The sequence below is a fragment of the Lineus longissimus genome, chromosome 1 (assembly GCF_910592395.1).
Source record: "Lineus longissimus chromosome 1, tnLinLong1.2, whole genome shotgun sequence".
In the NCBI taxonomy this organism is placed as follows: domain Eukaryota; kingdom Metazoa; phylum Nemertea; class Pilidiophora; order Heteronemertea; family Lineidae; genus Lineus; species Lineus longissimus.
The window spans coordinates 19,482,018-19,508,702 of NC_088308.1; the positions used below are offsets into that span (position 1 = coordinate 19,482,018).

Here is a 26,685-nt window from a genome sequence, read left to right on the forward strand (position 1 = left end):
ATGTCGAAATGTCGGGAGGCAGAGTATATATTGAAAACCACTGGTTATAACTGGATGGACACAATGTTGCTTCAGATTCGGAGACATCAGGGCAATCATCAAGAAGTCGCCTCGTGGAATTAGCGTGGGAATGAGTATCCCAAGCGAGTCTTTTGTAGGAGGTGTTAATGATCAACTGTCACGTCAGATAAAGGGACATATCAGGAACTAATATAGGACAATGTCACATCAGGCCAAGGGACATCAGGACAACAGTCATTTGTCACCTATTGGCCCCCCCCGAGACATAAGACACAGAGCGATATAATGGGGAAGTAAGATTCAGGAACCAGCCCACTAGAATAGTCACTGACATGGACAAGAAACATGTACATTGTATTTTGATTTGATGAAATGATATGACGCTGTCTGGAGCAAAGACAACACGAACATGATGTAGTTTTGAACATAAAATGTATTTATGTGCATTGATATAGTCAAGTTTCAAATCATGAGAGCATAAATATGAATGTACATGTGATACAGGGAACCAATTCATTGCTAAAGATCAGTTTCGTGCTCGTCTTTACAAAGTGTGTCGTGCTGGAATAAATAAGGAGTAAAAAAGACCGGGCCATTCACGAAGTCATTGAATACGAACAGAAAGCAAATGGAAAATGGACATATTGTTCTTAATTATGAAATAGCGGACTTAAACTTGTTGCAAATGAAAGTTTTGCCACGTTATGTAAGTAAAAAATATGAAGAACTTCATTGCAAATGCTTCATCCAACTGTACATGCTGTGCAGATTAAAACTGTTTTAGCACTATTAACAAAAAGGGCCAAAAAAATTGGTAATGTCATGCTAAAGAGTAAGCATGTTCCCAAGCATTCTTTCTAATAGTGTTCTACATAAGACTGGGCAACTTAACAAGTTACCAAAGACTTCTCGCAAATTTATATACAAGATGGCTCCTTCAAACTTTCTAAACTTTGCTGTATATGTATCATGCCCATGTATTCATTTCTTCTCGTTTTTGCCTTTAGAGAACACAGTCCATGGATGTTCAAAGCCAGATAAACTTAGCAAGATATTGAAATGATGTCAGTTGCTTAGCAATCTGAATGGAAGTACACAATCGACACAGGGGCATTCTTTAGAAGGTCTATGGTATTTATTTGTGACCAGCAACTGAGGCATTGTGGAGTTACAACAAACTTTACAATGTTTGGAACAGCTAACAATTTCACAATATACACGACACCACAAAGGCGATCCGAGAATTCACAGAAAAATAGGGATCTTTAGCAATGTGATCTACAGCGTAAAAAGCGTAGCAGACAAATCTACCACACATCTATCAACAAGCATAACATGCTTTGATACATAATTAACTAATATTCATAATTAGACACACATGCAATTGAGGTCTCTCATGTACACGTCTAATAGAGGCTTTTCATGTGCACATGTAATCGAGGCCTCTCATGTGCACGTGTAATCGAGGCCTCTCATGTGCACATGTATTAGACTCTACTCAACTTGCATGATTTGAGTCACTGAAATCAGACTCTGCATTTGGCGGTTAAGCATTCTGCTGAATTTTAACTTACAAGACCAAGAATTAATTTAGGCATGATTTTAGTTCTGCAGTCACTTTTAAGAGTGCATGCAGGCACTGCCAAAAAAACTACGCGACACAATGAAACAAAGAAACAGACACTGTGCATGTACATTACTGATCACATCTAGGAGGTGTGGGAAAAAAATGTACATTTTGCCTTCATTCGCAGAAAACACAGACCTCACGCTGTGTCCAACACGACTCGAAGGTGTTATTTTTATCGTCTGCATGGGGGGAGGGTGGAGACCAACATACTCCCGAGACCTACACATCACATAGGTTTGAGGCAGTCCCTCAAGATCAGGTGCTAGTTACCCAAAAATGTTTTCTACTTCAAGCTGACAACAAAGCATTCTTCCTTTGGTATATATACAAACATTAATCAGTTATTACAGTATGGACTAATACATTGGGTCATATCAAAACCAATTACTTCAAGAAATCAACAAAGTAAGGGGTTTTGGCGGTACATCTTTAGGTCAGGTTAGTAATGTTATCACTATTTGCAGTACTTAATACCGAGAACTTTATTGTTAATACCTCTACCTCATGACCGAAAGTCTTCATGTCAAAATACCACACATCATGCTCTTCAGAATACCCGTAAATGGATTAAGAGTGTACAATTTTAGGCCCAGCTACTTCCTACTGTGAATCGCCAAATTTACGCAATATTTTAAATTTGCAATTTGCGATAAAGCTGCACATTACACGGGTCTGTATGCTTACCATCCTTCTAGCTTCCTATCACTTTCGTAATTTTGCCAATAGTTCATTCATATTTATCTTAATCTTAAAACTTGAAGAAATCTTTCAGCTGAAAACATTCAAAGACTTTCTTGAGATGAATCTTCTTGAGAGTTTGCATCACTGACATGAAAAATATGGTTCCGTTGAAAAGCATCTCAACTCATCATTGCACTTTGCAATTAAAGAAAAGCTTCACAAAACAGATTTACATTGTACAATTTTATAATACACATACTGAAAAAATGATATTTTAGACTTTAAAAAATATTTCAGGAGCATTTTACATTGGACGACAGCATGAATGGCAATAACCAAGACTTCTAATTAGTGAACTATCACAATCCTTAATCTTATGCCACATTTCGCCTCTTCCTTTTACACAGATTGCAAGGTTATCAGCAAAGATTTCTTGTCTTATCGCATTTAGAAGGAACAAGGCTTGGTCCTTGCCATTCGATGCCTTAATTTGGACTTGAGCTCACTTTGCCAAAGGGCATATCCATCAGTGAATCACGCACCACTTTCTGGTAATTCAGAAAGGAATCTTTCTGGTAGTTCAAAAGGAATCTCTTCAAATTATTATGATTTTTATACTTAATAGTACTGGCCGAAAACAGCGTACAAAATATTTTGAAATCACAATGCATGTCAAACTAGACATTTATCACAAGGATTTGAAAACAGAAGAATTATGATTTAGTTCTGCCAGTTTGCAAAGTGAGCTCAACCCTCATAGTATACTATAAGCATACATGAAGTTTATTTCATCCCAACTTAAGATGAACATCAACTACCAGCACGTTGTGTATGAGAACCTTGTGTACAATACACATCAGATCCAGGTTAACTTGGAATGAAATAAAACCCTAAGACAATGGGGTCATAATGACAGTGCTTTGATCAATTTGTAGAATCGACATGAAATATCTTAGGTAGGTAGAAAACGAGGAAAAAAATCTCACTTATCAACTTGAGCTCTGCTTGTGTTTGATATTAAAGTCTGCAGTTTGTCCTCAAATAACAATAAATTCTTACTGGCACAGAGGTATGACCAGGCGAACATTCATTCAAGACTGCCTCAAGTTAACTCGCAAAGAAAAACGTCTGACGTTTCAAAGATACTACAAACTTTCAAATCTGCTGTCAAAATGACCCACAGACAATGTTATCACGAAGTGTCTCTACATAAATGGGTTATAACCACTCTGCGCCTGCACTTGCCCACTCATCATAGGCTGTGGCCGATTCCCTACAGGTATAAGGGGATTCGGTAAATTCTGCGCAGGTTGCGTGAAACCCATCGTTGACTGAGCCTGTAGCTGGTTGAGTGGCACGCGCTGTTGTTGCTGTTGTGCTACGAAGGGGTTCGGCTGGCTTGTGGGTGTCGGATTCACACTCATAAATGGGTTCATCGCAGCTGCAAGAGGAAATGGAAGCTATTGTAAGTTTTAAATACATGAATTTTTCATGGATGTTCTTATATTCTTACTTAAAATCAAGTTAATCGCCTCACTCAATGGAAAATTCAATTGTCTCACTCAAAGGACAAGTTAATCAATGTCAAAATGATTATCCCTTGGACACAAACAATATGTCTGTGTAGTGCATCACCCCCATCATGTCAGATCACAAGTCCAACAACTTACCACTAGAGAACCCCGCGCCCCGAGTTACAATTCAAAACTACAAGTAATCGAAGGTTACTTCAAATTTTACAGGATATAGGATCATCACTTAAATCAGACTCACCTGAAGGTGAAACCGACTGAGGTCGCCCCACCAGATTATCTAAATTAACAAGATTTTTATTGGCTCCTAGGAAATCTTCAGGCTTTTTTCTTTGATTCCTTGAGTCGTCCAAACTCTCGCCTACCCCTCTCATGTCAAAAGGATTGGGTGAACTACTAGTTTGACCTGCAATAGAATAGGATCGACCATTAAGGGTTGACAACACACAGATGTTGATAGGAACAAACTCTTTAGCAAAACTGGAAGAACTTCTGGAGATGCCGGAGTTGAAAAGCCCAGGGCACCATCCAGCGCCATGACTTTTCTGGTGATCGAGGTAAAGCAAAGTAGGGTCAGATACAACGCGTACATGTGTTACTGTAAGGACATATGAGTTTGAGAGTTTCGGTACACTCTGTGGGCTCCTCTAATCACTTTTCACATATTTACTCGTCCCCTCCCCACCTAATTGGGCACCCGAACGACCAACACTTACCATTCTGAGATTGATACTCTGCTTCTCCCGCTGAAAACACATAAAAAGACATTTAAACCAAGACTCTTTGCTCATTCTGCACCACAAGGACTACTAGACTATTCTAAGACATTCATTCAAGAGAAAGGCAGAAGACCTGGTCTCCAAAGTGCTTTAAAACTTAATGTCCATCTTTCTGAGATTTGATTTCTCCTTCGATATCTGGACTGTGCTTCATGAAAGCCTCCTTGGAATGTTCATGAGGAAGAGATGATGATTTCCTTGTGCTTGAGGAAAAGTCCTGTAAACTCTACTCTATCGTAGATCAAGTACCGTAGGACAGCAGACAACCAAGGACAACAGCAGAGGCCCAAGGACATAACAGCGTAAACAGTATTCCTGTAATGTAAACTTGCTTCTGCTCAGAATTAAAGTACTACTTTAAACGCGTAGTGATTGAATGAATATGATAGATAATTGTACCTGTTGTACTTCCTCCTGGCCGTGTACTCAGCATATCAAACCCATCGTCAATTGGGTTAGCAGGCTGTGGAGCGAACGCATCAAAGCCTGTGGCGCTCTGGCTATGATTAGTCGACGTTCCCATGGCTGGGGAACTCCACGGTGAAGAATGATTACTAGCAGTTGAAGTAGGAGCAGGGGGACCCCAGGGATCAGTGGGCTGACCTGAAGACAAAGAAGTAGAAATGCAATATAACTCTTCAACTCAAGGGCGTCTATAGGCAGCAGCCAGGCAGGTCAGATTTTTAAAAGTAACGTGAAGCTGCGAAGGGGTCTCTCCCACCTTACATTATATCTAAACTCTTCAAGCTTGTCCAAGGGATATATCTATTTAATGCTGAATGAAACACGACCACAACTGGCCACATCTGCTTTACTCAAATGATAGTTATGAGACCAAAATGATTGAAGGACGCACCTGGAGTTGAAAGTGGCGTTGATTGACCGGAACTGTGAGTCCATGGATCCGGCTTCGGTGCACCTCCTGATCCCCAAGGATCATTTATTCCTTGGCTGGAGGGTTGGGGGGCCCATGGGTCAGATTGGGCAGCAGGCTGGCTGATTCCCCATGGTTCACTTGGAGGCTGGACTGGCTGTGCTGGGGCACTGTCCATCAGGTTTACCAATGTCGGCTGCAAAGATAAGTGTTGTGGAATCATGAGGAGCGCTGTCATTATGAACCATGAAAAAACCGACGATACATGAAAAGGCCTGGAATTGAATTCTATACAAAGTAACTCCTTATAATGAAATGTTTTGGCATACTATAGATCCATTCTTTTAATAGGGAAAAACGTATAGATCATTTACAAAAGTTTGACACTCTTTGGCTATTTCATTGAAGGGAAATGTCTTTTAGATTAGAATGGTTTCACTATTTCTGTAATGCGCTTTAGCACTAGCTGCCTCTGAAAGTGAAAAGGCGAATTTTCGTATCAATGTTTGCAAAAAACAAGCCTTGCAGTCGACCACAGATTTTTAGGTCATTGCCAAGATGTACCAGACATGCATGCTGAGCATAGGCAAAGCATCTTCCGTTGGGGGATGTCATGGGATTGAAGTCGGAGGTAAGTTCTCTAAAAGTCACTGATAAGACCTCTGCATGATAACAATTTGTTTCATCAATGTTTTAATCCATACCTCAAGAGTTATTGGTCAATTTGGTTAAAAGAAAATACCTCAAATCCTTCAACAGTTATACTTACAAACACAACACACAAGACACTTTTAAACAAGAATGATTAGATCGTAGTAAGTAGTGCAAAATCGAATAATTATGAGACAGTCAAACGTGACAACAAGTTAATTATGTTAGATGTAAAGTTACAATTTGAATTCTCAAACAGGAGGGAAAGATTTTAAAATCCGTGCATTCGACAGCCGACAGTGCTTCAATAATCAACGTTTTTCTCCGACTTACTACTGATGTCACAGATTCGGGCGGTGAGCCTAAAGAGGAGGGCGGTGACAGAGAGAGTTCCGGCAACAAGAGATTTGACGTCGTGGGCGTTACATCCTGGAGATGGGAAAGCTCAACATTATAGAGAGACCTCATCTTTTACAGATACAAATTAGAAGCCAAGAGAAGCTCAAGCAGTTTAAATCAGGTCAGCTTTTGGTTTGATACACATTAGCCTGCTGAAAACAGAAGCTTTAGCCAAATAACGAGGGGCCATGCTACTCTTAATGCAACCTCCCATAGCTGGAGCAGGCCTTCTAAAATACACCTCTGGGTATTTTAGAAAAGGTCATCTGTGAGAGGATGCCATCATGGTGAATTCTGACCACTTGCTTTTCAGAGGGTCTACAAACTACTGTTACACATGTGCGCACAACCATGCTCAATGAGATGACGACATTTGACATTTAACTTGAGAAGTACATGGCTGAAAATGAAGTCCAAATGAACAACAAAATGTATTTATAACAGATATCCGATAATAATACCGGCATTTCAAAAGATAATTTTCAAGTTCAATAAACATTTTAATGACTTTTCTCTCTCCCTCAGCCTTATCAAAGAAACCTTTTACATTTGAAGGAAAAGTTGAACCAACCTTCTTGAAAGCTAAAAAAAGTTCCAAATTATTCCAAAATTTTGAATAAAAAAATAATCTAGTTTTCGTTTTTGTTGATCAGCAATTTAAATAATTGGCATGCATTTTCAGGCTAATGAGTAGGCAGCATAGAAAAAGCAAGCTCACCCTGTTAGTAGGGAAAACAGTATTACACGTACAATACCATTACATTTCATTAGACTTGAATTAAATAAGAAGATGGATGAAGTCAGCAATCAGACTCTTAATAACGTATATAGATTTTTAATAATTACACAAAATTTACAGGATAGCTAGCTCTTCACATAAAATAACAACAACCAGAGGAAAAATATCTATCTACAATCATGACTATGTGTAACAACGACGTCAAATTTGATTGTCTATCTTATCTAGGCATTATTGCCTTAATGAACTTCTTCTTCCCTTTTTTATAAGAAAACTATTTTTCTGAAAGTGTTGGATGTTTTTTCTAGTTTTGCTTTTCTATTAAACATGTAGATGATTTTTAAAAACGTGATTTTCGTTAGTTTTATTAACATGAACAACTTGTGGGGAGAGAAACCCCAGGTCAACTTTAGTCACGTTACTGTTTGACGCCAAACGTCACAGCCGGAGTTGTTGTACTATCAAGGTATAAAGGGGCTATCGGCACTTTTGGACAGAATATCTTGGCCTATCCTTACTTTCTGAATCCAACCCAATACCACCCAGACTTAGTGGACTTTCTTCAAACGGGTATGTTCTTTCTTTTACTATAAAGCATACCAGCAATTATTCAGCAAGGTATGAAGCTACAAATGGTTATACCAAACCCTAAGGGGAAAACTGACCATTACTAAAGGCTCAGCCAGAGTACCTTAATTGCTCCCTATGCATGCTACAAAGTTTAAGCGTGGGCTTTGGGTGGGGTATTGGGACAGCAGCAGAATGAGGCAATAAGGGATTTAAGATAGCTCGGTCAACTTTTAACTTAAGAGTAATTTGTTGGTAAATTTTACTCAAGTTTGTTGCATTGTTAATATCGATAGCTCTAAATGACATGCATGGGCCACTGCTATAGATGATGTCATCACCGCCACATCAAATAGCAACATGGGGTCATGGACGGCAAAATGATGTTCGGCAAGTTTAACAGAACTGACTGCACTCAATGACTCACAGGGAAAATCCGGTGATGTCATTATTTTGCAGTCCATAGCAACATGTTTGTCATTCAATATGACAGCACCTCACGTCATCTACATAGGGCGCTAATAAACGGGGTGAGAGATGCAGCAATGATGATCACAACCAGACTCTTACTTTCTTTTGTTGAGTGGGTTGAGGCGCCTGCCTCCTACTTTGCTGTGGTGGCTGAAATCATGAACGGTTAATGCATATTGATACAAACGATTGAAACATATTGCCCGTAATACTACCAGTACCAGTATCACCTCAGCATACTGATATAGCTCAGTGATATCATGAAGAATGGTTGTAGTTGATTCTTACGTTTGAATGCTCATTTTGAATTTGTTTTAAAGAAGAAGTTTTTGGTGCCAATACTGTCATCAATGGCAGCACTGCACTAAAGTTCAGGTATACCGTTGGACTTCAAAGTTGACGATGCTCTATTAAGAATACTTACATCAACCATCTTTTCACTCTCCTCCACAGCCAACTGTAGTCGCACTTGATCCCCTCGCCTCTCTTGTTCAGCGTGGTCATGCTCCTCCTTACTGATAGCTAATGCTAGTTGTAGTTGAAGCTCTTCTTCCCCGGCGGTGCTTGGTCTGGCTTGCTCCAAATCGGCCGAGAGTCGCCGTCCTGAAGCTGGAAGAAAGCAACCAGAGTAATGATCTAGTCTGGCATCACTGTGGACAATGGGATACTGATAATAATACAAGAAAGAAAGAGGCCATTTACCTTCTGGTTATTTAGGTCACGGTCAATTTCTCTCGGACAGGAAAAAGTACACCTTTAATGAGACTGTCCTTTCCCTGAGGTACACATACCCATGTGTGCCACAACCTCCACCAAGTGCTCACACACACCACCGTCTACCTCAGTCATCTGCCGCTAATGTTTGTAGAAAGCCAAGGGGACTTGCCAGGTAGGAAAAGCTTTTAGGTTACATAAGTAGTGTGTTTTTTGTGTTCAAATTCTACATGCCAAATTGTTTTAGAAGGAAGTCTGCCTCCATAAGGTTCACACCCAAAAATCATGATGTCATGTTTGGGAAAGTTTTGCAAGACATCAATTAGATACGCAAATTTTCCTTCACCATGTTCACCCACCACCTCACTTGGTCCCTTCAGCAATAAGCCCTCCACCCTTGACAGTTGATTTCCCAAGTGGAACTTCTGCTTTGGGGATTGACGCACCTCCTGCACAAGGACAAGGGACACAACTTACAACTCACCATCTGTTTTTGGTTCACTCGAAGCCCCGTCATCCGTATCTGAGTAATCAAGAGAGAAATTGTAAAGTACATGCAAGCCATCATTCAGCTTTTCAGTAAGAAACTGCTGCAACCAAGAATATTTTGACAGCCTCTTAAAGTATATATACTTGTTGTCTAGCGGCATCATCCAGATTTTTCAAAGTTGATTGTCCCAAAACTCCACGCAAATTATTTTCATTGGTGGGTTACATGAAGTTGCACTGAAGCTTCAAGAAGTCTCCGACTTCACTTCGACAAACAGCTTCAAAAATGCCTGGCAGAATTTCCATGTAAAGACTGGGTAAGTTCATTCCATTTTCATCACATTTCTCTCCATGGCTGGCTAGCTTTTTGCAATGGTTTAAAAAGGCCAAGCGGAACAAAACTTTGTCATTTTAAAATGATGCCGGTGACAACATATTTTTTCAAAAGGCCAGTTCTGCAATCCTCGGTTACAGCAGTGATATTTTTTCAATACAACCATCCAAGTTAATTTCACCCACTGTAGTACGGCGCACACAAGCGACTAAGTTAGAGCGACAATCGCGGTGAGCCACAGAAACGTGACATTGCTAATCCATTTCTTATAACAGATATTCTCTCGCTCCAATCCGACTGTCACTCTAGAACTAGTTGCCTGTTTGCACCGTACATGCTTTCAGAAGAGAACTCACCATCTCTCCGCTCCTCACTGGTAGCACCTCCATACGGATCAGAGTAACCACCGGCACCTGAACTCAGTGACGGAGCAGAGCCAGAACTTGCACCCCGTCCAAACATTGCCCCCTGAAAGGCAAAGAAAAGACTTACAGGTAAATTCATATCTTTGGATTACTATACATCTTCACCAACTCACTGAATAATGGGCGTACAAACCAAGCATGACAATTGGCAGCAGTTACAGTATTAAACTAATGCCAAACATTACCATGTATTAGCCTGTAACCTTTGGAACTAGGGCATGAGCCGACTTATTGAAACAGGGGCCTTTATAAAATGCCATTATAACTATTCAAGTATTACACGCTTTAAAACAACAGAGACACAGAACATGGAACATAATCTAACGTCGCCTAAAATTCTTACTGCCTGTTCTCCTCCTCTGCTGCTAATCCCCATCGAATTCTGTGCAAATCGTTCCTTCGCCTTCAGTGCCTTTGCTCGTTCATTCTTCAACCGTTCGTCGTCCCGCAGTAAGGAGACCAGTTGCTTCGCCTTTTCCCGCACATTCATACCCTGGTCTTTGTTGTCTTCCATGTACTGAAAGTCCTTTAGTGTCTGCACCGCAAATATATTCTCCTTACATTGTTGTGCTACTTTTTCACTCCCCGTTTTAAGAATGTACTCGAGTAACACAAGCGATTTGTAAACATGCCGCCAATTTTTCCCATGGTCGTTTAATCTCTTCCAAATCATTTGCATGATTTCACCGAATGCCATGACGTTGTATGTGGCATCTGCAATGTCCGACATAAGTGTACTTGACGGACCCCACGGGTCATTACTGGTCGCATCTCGCACCTTTTTCTGGGCTTCGGAATAATTTTTAATTGTGTTTTTGAGTTTGCGGCGCGTCTGCATCATATTAGCCATTTTGGCACTTTCTGTGTGTCCTTCGGTTACGGAGAATCGTGATCTGTACTCAGTTGGTCACTGGTGGACCTCAGCTAGTCATACTCACTGAAATGACAAGAGTGACACACTAAAAGTTTAAAATGAGACTTTTAACACAACATTAAAGAACAGGAGCTGACACTTTAGACTAGTTCCATTCATGATCAATAGAATCTTGCTGTATTTTCTATCCCCATCTCTCACATCTCCGACACTGACCATGAACATACAGTACAAATTGTACTTACAAAACTACAAATATGTACAATGTACGTACAGTGTACACTTGGTACATACATAAACTCCATTAACCAATCAAACAACCAACCATTGGTCATCCATCCTCATTACTCATCCAAGGCAAGGGCAATGTTACAACATACTTCATAAGTAGCAAATATCACAAAAAATAGTAAGTACACTCAATGTTGTCTACAGATAGATTCATCATGTTGTCCAATGATTGAGTGATTTGCATAATTAATAAGGTCAAGAGCAAAGGTCACAACCTAACCATCATAGGCCGGATATCACAAAGTACACCTTAGGTACAGGATGAAACACTTTACAATTTACACTACATGTTTTACAGTGTTACTTACTACCATTATTTCATATATATTTTTTAACAATTTTAGATGTCAATCAAGCACACAATTGACCAAACAATAACATGACCTCCACTCTTCCTGTTGCATCCAACCTAGGGAGATGAGATAGTTCTGCACAGACTGTGGTACATGTACCAAGTACCAAGGCAATGGAAAAGGGACAAATTGTCAGCCAGAGGCTTTTTTAACACAGGTTTGAATAAATATTTTTTAAAGAAGGATTATCATAATTGACATGACCCCAAATTGTGCACTGTAATAAAACAGTCATAGTAAAGGAATGTTCCAGAAGGCTGAAGCTGACATATGCCATACAGTCCAAGCTACTAATACAGATTTTAACTGAAAGATCATACCAAATGCATTATAATGATGATCTAGTAAAATACCAACCACATACCACATCAAAATCCTCCATAAAAATGACAGCTTCAGAAGCCAACACCTTCTTGAAATGTCAGCCAAACAATACACAACTGTTCAAAGCTGGGTCAAAGTCAGCCAGCTTGTTGCAGTAACCATGGCAACCGAATAACAGAATTTATCTGGTATTAAAGATAAACATCTTATTCCTGCTGACTGTATAATGAACACTGTTAAGTATATCATCATAAACGGATCCATTAGTCTATATTAGAACAGTTCATGGCCAGTTTCCATCTAGACATGAAACAATTTGTGCAAGATAATGGCTGACATGTGATCATACTCTATAGTTTTACGGGTGCACTGTACCAAACGTATGATGTTTGGCCTGAGGAGCCTTTTCAATGCCCCTTCTGACCCTCTACCGGGAATTTCTTCCGGTGTATGTTGTTGCCCCAACAAACAAATGTGATAAGAGGTTGTATGGAAAGTTTTAAATAAACTATTTTAAGGATGTGACCGCCAAGACCTTGCTTGTGAGTAATCAACACAAACAGGAAAAAAGCACAATGGTCTCTCACAGCCCTGATGACCTCTTGAACACACCAAAACAGGGTCATGCTTTGGATTTGTGCACTGCTCTGTGGGCCAACATAGGCAAAAGGGTTAATAGCTCTTACTCGGAATTCCTAATTTCTCCTAGTCCTAGATGAGTTTGCGTGACCACGTGCTCGTGGTAAGAGTAAGACTGAGTCACTATTCACGGGACAATGGCCATGGGTTGTACTAGTGATGTGGAGCCCAGAAAATTCTCAGATACTGAAAGCTTTTGAACTATCACTTGATTTTCAAATCCGAAATGAATATCAGTGACAAGTTGAGGGCTAGAAATGGATAAATTTGGGGGGCACCCATTTCAAGGCCATCCCTGTGAAAAAAGTGACAGAGGTATTAAATTGGAAAACATGAAAGGAAAATCTGAGGACACAAGGCCAGTTGAGGACAGCACGATGTACATCCAATGGTTGTGTAAATTTGAACAAAAGAACATGTGGTAATGGTATGCGACCACGGGATCATTTGTTTGCTGCTTTAGCATAGCCATAGGCTTCCTCCGCCTGGTGTGACTGGTGAGGGTATCAATTATTATTAATTTGGGATGCCACCAGCAGCGGCTCTCCATCTAGTCTCAGTGCCGCCATTGGTTGGTCACGGTTTGACAAGCCTGTCGACAAGTGTCAGTCGTTGACAACACTCTTGATTGAGACTGAACGCTGCGCAATATTGTATCGCCACTTCTGCATTATCGCCATTTACGTCTTGACGTTAATTCCCATAAAAAAGTGGCGATATTTTCACGGCGTGGCGATACAATAATAGTCAACATGGTCAATATCGTGCAACGGTAGGCCTACATTACAATCGAATATTATGGACAAATTCAAATTGCATTAATTGGTCGATTGTTGACTGGCCTGAAACACAATGAAAATGACGATCGATAAGTGTAAGACACTAAACTTTGCTCTGACGAATGCCACCGATCGGTACTCTACTGTACGACTGGGCTCTGGGCTACGTGCATTTTGACAAGTATGCCCGGAGTGCAATGGCAATGCATTGGTTGCGTGCATGGTTGTGTTGTGTTTTGTGGGCTTGGTTTCCTGGAAATCCTACTGCTCTTCTACATCAATTTCTCCTAATAAAGCGTCGATTCCTCCATATGATGTTACCAAACGGAGAAGTAGATACAGGGGACTTTAATCACATCACATGTTCCTTACCTATCGGCGTCTGAATAAAGAAATTAGCACAATTACGTAAATAATTGTCGGGTATGCGTCAGATTTGATTGCCAGATCGAGAATATGGCGGATCAGTTAGAGAGTTCCGGGGGGCGGTGAAGAAAACAGCCACTTTTTTCACCAGTAAAAAGCTGTGTTTGCATTGATAAGAATCGAACTTGATAAATTGAGTATCCTGACAACTGATGCTGCGTTTGAATTACAATAGTAAAGCGTATTTAATGGTCTAAATATGACTTTTTTGACTTTAACCTTTACCGGAAGTGCAAGCACTTGGCAGAGCGGCAATCGAAGCCCGGATGTAAACAGCTGATTATCGCGGGTTGGTCAAAAACAGTGATATAGAATGGGTATTGGCATCAACCAGGTATGGCAAAAACTGTTGGATTTGGGTACAATACTGAGATGATATCATAACCAATATCAGTATTCTATACACACAGGGCAGAAATGATGGGATATGTCTGGTAATTGGTATGACAAAATTTATGAATGCTTTAGCCAGTAGGCAATCCCAAAGGATGAGTTATGCATGGAACATTTCGCCAGAAAAACCTTACATCAAATTCCAAGCTTCTGGCCAAATGCTTCAGGACAATATCCAAATTTACATGATGCACAGTTTCTTTTTGTGGCTGGTATTATATAATTGATTTCTAATCAACATGCGTCATCCCCCTTTTCCATGCATGTCCCCTTCCCATTTTCGATTAGCTGGTCCTTCTTCACCTCGCGACCACTTTACTCCGCTATGAAGAGGTCTCTGTATCACTCAAGAATTTGTTGTAGTCATGCTTGTAAAGAATTCGTCATTCGTACTAGTGGTAGTTCGTGAGCGGTGCGGAGTCGCCAATGTCCGGTACCGGTGTAACAGTAACAAATGCCCCCCTGGAAAAAGTGTCCGGCCCTATTGTATTCTGCAATATGGTTCTGTAGAGACCCTGACCGTCAATAGCTCAGAGATTGAAGCGCATATAATAATAGAATCCTTTGTTTCCCGGGCATTCTATCCTAGGACATTTTAAACTTCTGCACCGGGCACATGCTTCAACATTTGCTGCAACATTTGTTGCAGGACACTGCAATTTTGTGTTGCATCTACCTAATGTAACATTGAGCGCACGGAGTAGGATATTGTCGGTTCAGCACATGTGCGCTGGTGTAGCGGTCTTAAAATGTCACTGAAAAATGTGTCCGTCCCCATGGTGCCATATTCTTTGACGGATTAAGACATGGTCCTGCAGATAAACTCATAACTTTCAAAAAACCAAGATTTGAAGCGCATTTTGCCGGACACTATCCTGGGATATTTGAAACTGTAACATGACATAGGACGCCACACTAGGTTCGACACTAAGCCCTTCTTGGTGATCCGGCCTCCTGGGGCCGACAGACCCACTGGCCCGAGAATTATTGGGGGGACGTGATGACTTGCCAGTGCACCGAATCTATACTGCTGCACCAGGAATATTACCTAGCTGGGGTGAAAGATGAACACAGAACTCTTCTTTTTGCATCAGAAACGTTAGTTTATTCTACAATATTAATACTGTTCATAAGCAAGAACTCAACTCATAGGGAATTCCAACTCATAGACGGAGTCATTTTCTTTTCTTCCAATAGCGGCGCCCCTATCACAGAGGTTTTAGCGTCCCCGATCGGTTATGTGAGCGATTTAACAGTTTAGCACTTCATCGGCCGGGAAAGAGTCAAACACTATCGGTCACTGCATATCACGCATACCTGTACAAGTTTGGCACTTTTTGGAATATAGACTTCATGGTAACTAATTTCTAGTACATACAACAACAACTAACTGCTACCACTAAGATCTAATTTGGTCTTATCAGACGTATTCCATTGATAACACTTCTTTGGGATAATGTACCATTGTTGAGTATCACAGTGAAAGTGAAATAATGATGATTGATAACAAAAATAACTAAGAAAGATAGCCACAACATTTTACAAAATTTCAGCTGTAACAAGACCGAGCAAACATTGAATAGGTATGACGTACGTACAGTATCACAGATTAGCTATTAATGCGGAGGTTATTTTTCGTACGACTCGGAAAAAGAGGTGCTGATTAATGATCAAGGAGACCTAATCACCAGTACCATCACGAAAGGTATCAAATACACAAAAACAAAAAGCCATATTACAATGTTTTTTTACATTATTTACATCAAGAAAACGTGGAGCGATTAATAGTTCCTCAAGAGAGACATCTTGGTATCCTCAAGCAAGCTTCTTTACAGACTGCAATGTTAAAGACTGAGCTGAATGAAACTCGTCAAAACTGTCAATGTGATATTTCTAAGCTGTTGACGTCTTTTTTCATTAATAATGGAAGTGATGCTCGATCCAGTCCATCTCCCAGTTTCTTGCCTTCCTAACCATCTCGTTGCGAAGATCATACTTGGCATCTCTCTTGGTGATACCTAAAATTATCAAAAGCCCAATTACCATGATACTTCAATTCGACTGGGTCGGCTATTGAATCGTTAACTTTTCTGCTTCCTTATAAGGGAGACCGGGGTGATAACTGACGCTAATGGTCAATCACTCTCTCTCTCTCACAGTGTGTACTGATTCTTTTTCAAAACTATTTGAGTGTGGCATCTGTATGCATCTCCCCTTCAAATTGAATAAAATGTAAGGGTGGTATTTGTATTTTAGTTCAAGTTGTTGCTTAATAGTCCTGGAAAAACAAATGTGGTACTCGACGTTATCTGGCACCTGTATGGTGACCTGTGACAATGGTAGCAGCAGCGTCCGTCGCTCTGCATAACTCTCAACGGAGCAACCGAAAGAAAAACGACAGCCCGAGTAAATATTGCAGATGCGCAAAAATAAAATGGTGGACATACCAGCGGGTAACTGGTCAGTTGCTTCGAAAGGAGCAACATACTGTCTGGACCAGTCTGGGCAAGTGGTGGTTGTCCAGTCGTTGACAAAGTTCTCAATGACGGAGTTGGCAGAGTCGAGACTGATGTCCTGGGTGACGTAGAACATTACGTTTGTGACATTTGGGGCGTAGATCATCAGCACCTGGAAAGGGAGAGTGTGAATGAACAATCGGCGAGAAAAAAACTGTGTGGAACACGGAAGACCTTGAAAGGAGAAAGCTAGATTACAATAATTTTAGAGCTCAATATTGGAATGACCTTCACCTTGAGTGCATTCTTCATGGAGGTTATCTCGGTTTCGTCCTTGGCCCAGACCTTGACATTGCCGGCGGCGGTGAGAGCGTATACACGGTGGATGAGGTCCATAGCTGGGGTCGGGTTGTCTGCGGCGCCGTACAACTCTTCTTTCACGCTCTTTGCGGGGTCAGGACGGTACAGGCGTTCAATGGATGGTGCTGGAAACAAACAATACGTTTTTCTAAGGTCCTTGGTATGGCGCGGTTGTTCACATGATTTCAGTCAGGTAGTTTCGGGACGTTTGTTACAATGATTATTATATCCACAAACATGACCAAAGGAAATAACGCCAAGATATCATTTTGTTGTAATATCGTTTTAAAGGACTGGTGTTTCTGGAGAAATCGGTGCCAAATATTATGTAATACTAAACAATCCAATTACCAAAGAGTGAGAAAAGTGGGGACTTCTCCATGCAGTGCTCTCCTCTGTCGCAAGAATAAGCTTTGGTGTCGAGGTTGTCGCGGGCAAAGAAGTTGGTTTGGTCAGCCTGCTGGTTGAGGGTGCCGAATGGAACCCAGTGGAAGAGGTTGTCACAGTTCTTTGTCTTTTCTTCCCAGATGTCGCCTGAAATGAAGAGAATTAAAGAAAATTGAAATGGACTTCATGCCAAGAGAAGTTTCTTCTCGATCGAGTTCATGTAAATTTCATGAACTGAATAGTATTAATTCATAATTCTATATTGAAGATTGATTACAATGCTGTTTTAAAATTTCATTGTCACTTTTCAACCATATTATCATCACACATTTTAGCAAGGCTGCTTTATTCCTTATAGTCCTTATTAATTACCCTCTATACAGGTTCCACACGCCCCAAAACATCCATCAAGAGCGGCTTTGACCTCCACGGGATTACGATAAAGATGCTTGCGGGTGATCTCCTTCCAGAGAAGGGCAACCTGAAGAATTAGACATCAGCGGTGAAAAGAAGCAATAGTGAATACATGTATTATTGAAAATTCTCATAGGCAGATAAAAGTCCAAAAGGTGTTCTGCATCCATACGTAAGAGCTAGCTATGGCCCGGGCAATTGCATAGGTCGGGGGAATTTCTCAGTGACAAACTGGATTTGTCAATTACATGTAGTTTACCATATGACAGACTTCTACACGTAAACATGTACATAGAAGTCTGTGTGGCATATTCACAGCATCCTTCCCCTTTCCGTACATGTTCCCTTCTGCTTACTCATGTAATTTGTCACACAAATCAATTGGATTCACTGTCTCCCAATTTTGTCACAGCATCATTCCATCCTTTAGTTCTTTGGACACCCATAACAAGTGCTACAACAACAACACCATTAATTGGATACAGGTCTAACAATGTTTCTTCCAACCTACCTCAGCGTCTCTGTGTGGTTTGGTAGCAGTACAGAACTCAGTGTTGGTCTGGGGGATACATTCTTCACTGGTGCTACGCTTCCTTCGGCGGCGACGTCTACGTAGCTCCTCTTCAGCTGCGGAAAACTGGAACTCGTATGTTGGGTTTTGGATCTTTGGGGGAACAGTGCTGCTGCAGGTCAGGTCGTAGTCATCGGGATTAATAAGGCGATTCTCTGTAGCACAAACATAAACATATAAATTCGGCAAAGCGGGGAAAAAGTATCAATGCGCTTTGTCACTTGAAAATGTAAGATTTCTGTCATCTTCTGTTCATGCATCATTGATGGAAAAGCAGCACAACTGTGTTCGCGATTATTTCAATAAGGGAACCAGTTTGCCGTCGCAGCAGCCTCATCCTTTTCCATACAAGCCGTCTTCCGATTACTCATTTCACTAAAGGTACCTTCCGCTTACGCCCAATCAATTCACAAACTCACCCACTGCCAACACGAATCTCTCAGCCAGAGAATCCTCGTACTCATCAATCGTGATACCATTTGGCAAAAGACTGGTCTTCTCCACCCAGACCTCGAAGTCGTCCCTTAGATCAATATAGATGCTGCCCTCATAGATGCCAATACCCATCTGCTGGCCTGCCTCGTAGAAGGACTGCGCGCAGTTGTCGACAGCATAGTTGGCGAGACGATGGACGGTGTAGGTTGAAATTGAGTCGTTGTTGGCGGTCATGTTGTAGGCTATCTGCATAGCTTGGCCAAGGATGTGGGTGTTGTATCTCTTGTCGAACAGGGGGTCGAAAAGGACCAGCTGTTCCCGGTCTGTGATGTAACCGCGCACTACATTGATGTCAACTGTAGTATCTGTAAGTGAAGGGAAGATTGGTTTCTCCTATGTTCTTAATTTGGGTCGGTATGATCTTGGAAAGTACATGTATTGATTGCGTTCTTCTCCATACAGGTTCTCACCCGTTTTAACAGCTGTCATATCAGTGTACGTCTCAGTGCTATTTCAAGATGCCATGTACGTTCTTCGAAAGAAAGATAATATGAATTGTAAAGGCAATACCGACATTATCATTATGTTGTCAAGATTGACAATGAGACTCCAACAAAGCAAAGCCCCGGGCAGTCAATGACATACTTACTCCCTTTATTTTCTTGGTAGTGGATTCCCTCGAAGCAAGCGGGGATGAGAGGGTTAAGGCGAAAATAACGGAAGTCGGGGTCGTCGGAACGGAACATTTTAATAGTTGTTGCCTCAGAGAGTTGAACGTCATCCTAGAAAGAGAGTTTGTTCAGTAACTATATGAGATTATTTTAGTAAACGGGAAGCGTCTCTTTAAGTAAACGGACCACGCATCTTTTAGTAAACGGGTAATGCGTCTTTTAGTAAACGAGCGGGCGCATCGTTTCTTTTCGTACCGTAGGATAACGTCTGCTTATTCTTGACAGTTTCCGTATTTACTTACCTGATTGTCGGCGTCGAACAAAGGCATGTCCGCTATTTCAAGTGAAGTGTAGGTACTAGGCAGCTGGTAGTACGAATCTCTAGCGGTTGGTGGAGTGACCACCAATAATTCTATATCCGGGAAGGCAACCTTTGTTTCTTCGATGGTCGATTGGGCGCGGACAGCAAAAGTTACAGCTGAAAAGGACATTTGTAAAATAAATATATCTATATGTATATGGTACAAAGAGCTTTTTAAAGAATTGGGGGTTGGGGATAGGCTACTTGCCAACTAGTTTTCATATGGATCGATAGAAATTCACAAATTTTGTGACTTAGAATATTGTCATGGATACACGGATACAATGGAATCTGTCTAGAAGCTCATATCTTGACGAGAAGGACATTTGTAAAATAAATATATCTATATGTATATGGTACAAAGAGCTTTTTAAAGAATTGGGGATAGGCTACTTGCCAACTAGTTTTCATATGGATCGATAGAAATTCACAAATTTTGTGACTTAGAATATTGTCATGGATACACGGATACAATGGAATCTGTCTAGAAGCTCATATCTTGACGAGAAAGCCACTTACATGCTCCATTGTGAATGACGTAGTCTACACCAGCGCAGATGGCATATTTAGTTAAGTCGGTCAGAGAACCACTTCCATCAAGTGCTGCCTCGGCTTGCCTGCCGTCGTAGTGGAGAGACCCAGAGGGGTTGTCACCGCTGGTGGCGGCGGAGTGGGGCTCGTCCCAAGCTTCGGTGATCTTGAGTTTGTTGCCGGACATGTTGTCCCTGACAAGTTTCTGGAGTTTGTTCAAGACGAAAAACATTCTCGGGGCCATCACTCGGTCAGCACATCTAGAAGATGGAAAATACAATATGTTCAAAAAGAATTTACAAGGTGTAGACGGGAGTGAAACAGGTTCAATGCGTCTGGCTAAACATCTCAACGAACATTTATTCCATTAGCAGCGAGAAACCGTTTTCCACCGGCTTTGTGGTCATTGCCCAAAGGAGATTATCTTGTAAGCCAAACTTACCCAGCAAGTGATCTTTTCTCAATATTTTAGATAACTGCCAAGCCAATAGCAAAACTAGAAAGTCAACACACGTGAAGAGCGCACAGTTACCCGCGTGGTCCGGTTGTTGTGTAGTAAGACATTTTTATCCTACCTGGCATTCAGGGAACTTCCATAGATACCATTGGCGCAAGAATGGCAGCCGATGCTGGCGTCGCCGCACCAGGAACTGGAGGACTCGGAATCTTCGAAAGTTATCACGGTCCCGGGAAACTGAACCAATCTGTAAAATAAAGCCTTTGTATGAACGCGATTACAAGGGAGGGACAAGATAATTAATAATTGGAGAATTCAATCACACTTTATGTCATCCCGTTTCAGAACAATAATATACGACCGTATACTTGTGTTCTAAAGCTCCGGTTCAGTTCGATTAAATCCGCTGTATTCATAGCCGGCTTTGAAATTAGACGTTTTAATGCCGTCGTAGTTTAATATGACTTCGCAACATTATGTCAAATAATATGTTCAATTCGCAATTGTATAAGATCTTTACCTCTTGAAGTCTGTAGTCATATCTCTTGTGATTGCAATATCAAGAGTTCCTACTGTTTCTGCAGCGGAAGTGGCGCCGGTGGGGTAGACTTCACCGCTATTCAGACCAGTGAAAGAACTGCAGTCTGGTGTGTTAGGGGCTGCAGAAATAAGTTAGAAAATAGATTAATAACATATCATAATCCCTTCATTCTATCTTCTTTCGCGATCATAGTACTCTTACAACCAAAAACGTTTACACTGGTCTATTTTGTTTTCGGAAACATGGAAATGCCCTGACCATCAGCAAGCAAATACTTATGGTGGTAATTTTCCTTCGCGATCATTTTCTGCCCTCGACTGTGTGTTTAACTATCACTTACCTAAGCCTTCATCTATCCTGTCGCCGCACCATGACTGGAAAGCTGCAGTACTCATGCTTCCACCATCAGAGGCGTAATAGGGCTGTTCATCAGTAGTACCCCTCATGTGGATGTTGACCTTGTCCGACATGAGAACAACACCAAGATCGCGTTGGATCGGCTGAAGGAGGAACGATGCGCATCATATTAAAGGGCCATCAGCTAATCAGCTTCACTTTTTAAAAATTGTAGGCTCACTGGCCATCTTTCAAACTACTGTAGAAGTTTCTCGAATTGGTTCATAAAATGGAAAAATGTTGAACTGACCAAAACCCTGACTCTATCGTTCAGACTAGAGGGCGTGCTGGAAGTGTGTTTTAATCGAAGCTTTGGCGAACAGAATGGACGGTGCGAAGCAACTCGAACAAATGCAGACCATATTAACGACCTCCTAATAGGGAGATGCTGATGCCTAAGGTTTTTTTCATTAGTTTCTTTGAAGGTGACCGTTGGTATACCCTGATGATATTGCACTAAAAACGCGGTTGTTTCAAAGGCTCGAAAATTGCTTTATCGTTGGCAATCAAAAACTCTATAGTTTTAAAAGTTTAGTCCCTTTACAACGGAATTTCATTATTTGAGGTATTTATATAGTTCTTTTAAGTCTATCGATACGTGTCGCAATAACTAACTCGTATTGCCTAAAAAATGTATTATGCCGTTAGAATTCCATGTACATGTACATGTAGACGACAACCGTCGAGCAATATTTTCAAATGTAAATAACTTTACAGTCATTTGGACTAATCCTGCGAAATCAATATTTGGCGGCTTACCGTGCGACAGCTTAATAACGTCCACTGGGTCAACTCAGAGGTAGGCCTATAAACTTGACACAACTCACTGTAGACCTACATAGAGGTATGAGAGACACCGTGTGCAGAGCAGTTCGCAGTTATGTTCAGTTTAATCCATTGGTTAAATATCGTGTTTAAATGCCTCTACTGGAACAATCGCCTATACAGTTAAACTACTTATAGTAATATTTTATGCAAAAGAGTTTGTACATTCTATATAGCAATGTCATGCATAAGGTACTGGTCTCCGTGGAACGATGGAACACCAACAGCTGATTAGAAAGCAATCATTAAAAACCAATTGGAAAGCCTACAACACGCATATAACTCACAGCTTACCCATTGGAAGATCATCACTTACAACTGACCCATGCCATTCTCAACAAACCACTCGCAAACCAAACTTCCATTTGAAAACCATCACAAGCCAAATGGAAATCCATCAATAACAAACCAGATGGAAATCCATCACTCACAACCTGACTGAATGATACCGTGAAAAACAAATAAACCCATACAAAGGTAAAGGCAATCTAATAGAAAGGTAACGCAAAAGCATAGATGTTGTATAATTTTACGTAGAACGTATCAATCTTTTCACTCTCTGCAGTTAGTCTAAGTATTACTAAATACAGAGAAGGGAACCTGTATGGAGAAGGAGAAGACGGCAAGCGTCCCCATACAACTTTACGTTATCAAGGTTTGTTAAAATTACACCTTCTAGGAGAAAAGTCGTACAAGGATATCATATCACTTACGTCAAAAATTGTTGGGCAATGATTGAGAGCGGCCTTTGCGATGAGGAGAATGTCACCAGGCGTGTCCTGTCTGAAGGCAACACTGGCACCGGTTCCGGCACGGGCGTACAGGTCTTGTACGCTACTGGAAGCTTCAGAGACGGTCTTGAATCCACTTTCCAAAACTAACTGAAATACAGAATACGGGATATTTAATTCTGTCAAGAACGCAAAGATAGTTTGATGAAAATCTAATTTGTGTTCTTGGGCTAATTGCAATAACCTCAGGAATTTTACACGGTAGCCTGATTAAATAGAACAGTCCATGCGCTGGGTTCATGCGAATCAGCGTGGACTGCGTTACCACTTTCCTTTGCAGATAGCTATAAGCGGCACCGTGACATCGGTTCATAACTTTGCTTAAACACACGCTTAGATCTTCCATCTGATGGTGCCCATCAATAGTAACTGCAAAATCTTGAAATAGACATTACTTACTTTGTAATCCTGGCTAGCTAGATCTGAGAAGACCTTCTGAAGACATTTGAGAAAGGTAGGATGCGCCCTGAAGTAATTCGAGGAGGGCGATTTGAAGTCTTTGATGAAGATGTTCAAGGTCAACCTTTTCATGTACTTCAAGGTGGGGTCGATCTGTGTTGCGTCGAATAATAGGGTTCCTGTACTCTTTGGGTCGACCAAGTCATTGGCTGTCGATCCAATGGTGCTTTCGTCAACAATATCATAGTTGTTACCGCTGGGAAAGGTCAGTTTGGCTGGGAAAGATAAAATAAATTGACATGAATCACCAAGTCCACTCAGTTAGGGCCGAGTTTGATGGCCTATCCTGACCTTTGTACCCTCTAATCATGTTGTTACGATTATTCCTAATCTAGAGGTATGAAAGCATTGCATCGTTTGTGTCTTGTATGTGGTTGGCGATGGTACAGACGGAGACGTTGAAAAAAACCCACCAGACCTAACATTGAATTTTAAGGATCGAAAGATAGTTCGCCGAAGGAGTATTAGTCAAGGTCTATACGAAACTAATTTTGAAGTGCAGTCTAACGAGCATGATTGACGAGTAGGCCTTTTGGAAAAAAAGGGAAAAACAAGACCTCTTTTTTACGACCGATTTCCATTAGGGAGTTCATAAGAGGTAATCACAAAGAGATACATGTACCCACAACAGATAAACTTAGGATGTGGGCGAAATCTGCAAGTGATGCGTCCAAGCAATGGACAAACCTCCTAGAATTTCGTTCTAATATGTAAACTGAGAAACAGTGTCATAAATCAGTTCATTTGGCATAGGTCTATACATTTTCGTAGATACAGAGTACAGTATAAAGCAACTTGAATTATGTAAAAGGGAAAGCCTTCGAATCTGTTGCTAATAATTTTGCTTGGGGGTCTCCAGACCTAAACTTGGGGCAGTTTTCCAACTATTCATACGCAGCTTCCAAAATGCGGACGGAGAAGTTCATAGAAAATAAGCCAGAATGCATTACTCTATAAGGTATAGGTCCAGTGCCTCGTCAGCATTTAAATGTGTTCAAAAGATTCTTTAAAAACAAACAATATGCTGCACTGTTTATTTACGTCATATATAACGCAAAAGAGAAGAGTGCCCGATATGGGATTTGGTTGAAGTCTTTACCAATAGTTGTTTGCCACGTAGGTTTATAGTACACTCGGAAAACTTTGCCAGAAATGTTAGGTCAGCAGTGACCCTGCTATTGAGGAATCCGCCGGGAATTTAAAAAAAAAGTCCACGGGCGTACTTAACTTCCAAATTCAGTGGTGCATTTGGTGTAAGTTAGTGCTTACGCGACAATTTGCAGAAAATACACCCCTTAGAGAGAAGTTAAAATATGTAATCTTTAAATATGTAATTTAGCTACGGAATGAACCGTATAGCTTAAGAAAATAATTTTCTACTTGCAGTGTGCATGGTGTGTTTTTATTAGTTTCCTTCAATTTGTCGTGAATCGTCACATTGTCTTTACTGTATAGCGACATAGCACAAGCCTGCAGTATGTAATCTCAAATTTTATTTTAACAAATAATTATGATCTTATAATCCCTACCTGGATTGATATTAATTTGTTAGTGTAAGTCGACTGTAATAGCTTAATCAGGGACAACTTGTTCAGTTAAATCACCGCGATAAGATTGTTGATGTTTCAAAAAATAGTGTAAATTTGACAGAATGAGGCAATTTGGCATCGTTTAGTGCTACCAACAAGTTTGGCATCAAGTGGAAATACTCATTGCCTTGCATGCGCAGAGGTGTATCAAATATTACAAGAAGGATCAAAAGTTCTGATATTTCTATTCATTTCTTATACATATATGTCATGGTAAACTCCGAGTTGCATGTGGCGAGGACATCAAAATGGCAGAAAGTTATAACGTATAAATGGGGTATTTTTCTTGGTTTAATCTTGACGGGTGTACTAATTCTGCACCGAGGAACGGCGTCGATCGAATGTGGTGTGATGTCACATTCTGCATTTCTGCCTTCGTAAAAACGGCTCTATATCATCAGCTTACTGATATTCAATATTTTCCCGCCAACATGGGAATAGCCGACGGACATGACCGGAAGTGGCTGTTAATAACACGCTTCGAGCCATTTTCAGTTTTATTTCAATATGAAACTTCGTATATTAGAAAATATCAACACGTATGCAATGTGAGACAACCGACATGAGACGACCTCAACAACGCTGCCATATGAGCATCAACAAAATACCCTGCATTTTGAATAAGATGTAAATCGGCCCAGACTGAGAAATGCCCACTTTCAACAAAATAGGGACACGTCATTCTTATAACAACAACAACCTACCAACAAACCTGCATGAACTACACTTGGATTTATGAGGGTTTCCTTACCTGCCAAACTCAGTGAGAACAGGCCCACAAGGGCCGCTGAAGAGATGAAAGTCTTCATCATGTGCCCGCACCAGCCTCCTTTGGTTGACGTCTATCGAATAACCGCCAGAAAGATCTTGTTCTCAGCCCAGTCAAGTGGGCTCCGTCAACAGCGCGTCCAATACGTCTTCTGATTGACCAGTGGTGGCCTAGTCAAATATAGGCCTAGGCTTAGCACAGTGGATCTTGTAATTGGCCCACGGATTACGAGATCAGTATAAAAAGGTTTTTCGGGCCAACGACGACACCTTTCGGTCGTTTGGTAA

General features: G+C 40.9%; 2 protein-coding genes across 4 annotated transcripts; both read right to left on the bottom strand.

Annotated features, from left to right (window-relative positions):
• Nucleotides 1–436: 436 nt before the first annotated feature.
• LOC135490604 (epsin-2-like) lies at nucleotides 437–14,057 on the bottom strand. Of its 3 annotated transcripts, XM_064775840.1 has the most exons (11): nucleotides 13,939–14,057; nucleotides 10,650–11,243; nucleotides 10,238–10,349; nucleotides 9,543–9,581; nucleotides 8,769–8,953; nucleotides 8,444–8,494; nucleotides 5,500–5,713; nucleotides 5,043–5,246; nucleotides 4,581–4,610; nucleotides 4,106–4,270; nucleotides 437–3,773 (listed from the first exon to the last, which is right to left on the bottom strand). In XM_064775840.1, the coding sequence occupies exons 2-11, from the start codon at nucleotides 11,154–11,156 to the stop codon at nucleotides 3,538–3,540; spliced, it is 1,743 nt and encodes a 580-aa protein (XP_064631910.1). In that variant the 5' UTR covers nucleotides 11,157–11,243; nucleotides 13,939–14,057; the 3' UTR covers nucleotides 437–3,537. The 3 variants fall into 3 exon arrangements, with proteins under 3 accessions (XP_064631910.1, XP_064631919.1, XP_064631928.1); XM_064775849.1 differs by lacking the exon at nucleotides 9,543–9,581; XM_064775858.1 differs by lacking the exon at nucleotides 8,444–8,494.
• Nucleotides 14,058–15,515: 1,458 nt separating this feature from the next.
• Nucleotides 15,516–26,463, bottom strand: LOC135494385 (uncharacterized). The gene is made up of 16 exons (XM_064782346.1): nucleotides 26,381–26,463; nucleotides 23,981–24,255; nucleotides 23,504–23,671; nucleotides 21,910–22,069; nucleotides 21,549–21,687; nucleotides 21,147–21,275; nucleotides 20,560–20,831; nucleotides 19,982–20,157; nucleotides 19,658–19,790; nucleotides 18,993–19,373; nucleotides 18,514–18,728; nucleotides 17,961–18,069; nucleotides 17,553–17,735; nucleotides 17,136–17,326; nucleotides 16,833–17,013; nucleotides 15,516–16,403 (listed from the first exon to the last, which is right to left on the bottom strand). The coding sequence occupies exons 1-16, from the start codon at nucleotides 26,439–26,441 to the stop codon at nucleotides 16,303–16,305; spliced, it is 2,874 nt and encodes a 957-aa protein (XP_064638416.1). The 5' UTR covers nucleotides 26,442–26,463; the 3' UTR covers nucleotides 15,516–16,302.
• Between the last annotated feature and the right edge of the window lie 222 nt (nucleotides 26,464–26,685).

Excerpts from the sequence above, each read along its gene's own strand:
- LOC135494385 (XM_064782346.1), bottom strand. The coding sequence starts at position 26,441 with ATGATGAAGACTTTCATCTCTTCAGCGGCCCTTGTGGGCCTGTTCTCA. Across the intron at positions 24,256-26,380 it reads GTTCTCACTGAGTTTGGCAG|CCAAACTGACCTTTCCCAGC; the intron begins GTAAGGAAACCC and ends TATCTTTCCCAG. Across the intron at positions 18,729-18,992 it reads GAGATTCGTGTTGGCAGTGG|AGAATCGCCTTATTAATCCC; the intron begins GTGAGTTTGTGA and ends TTTGTGCTACAG.
- LOC135490604 (XM_064775840.1), bottom strand. The coding sequence starts at position 11,156 with ATGGCTAATATGATGCAGACGCGCCGCAAACTCAAAAACACAATTAAA. Across the intron at positions 9,582-10,237 it reads CAGTGAGGAGCGGAGAGATG|ATACGGATGACGGGGCTTCG; the intron begins GTGAGTTCTCTT and ends TTGATTACTCAG. Across the intron at positions 8,954-9,542 it reads GAGTGAACCAAAAACAGATG|CTTCAGGACGGCGACTCTCG; the intron begins GTGAGTTGTAAG and ends GCTTTCTTCCAG.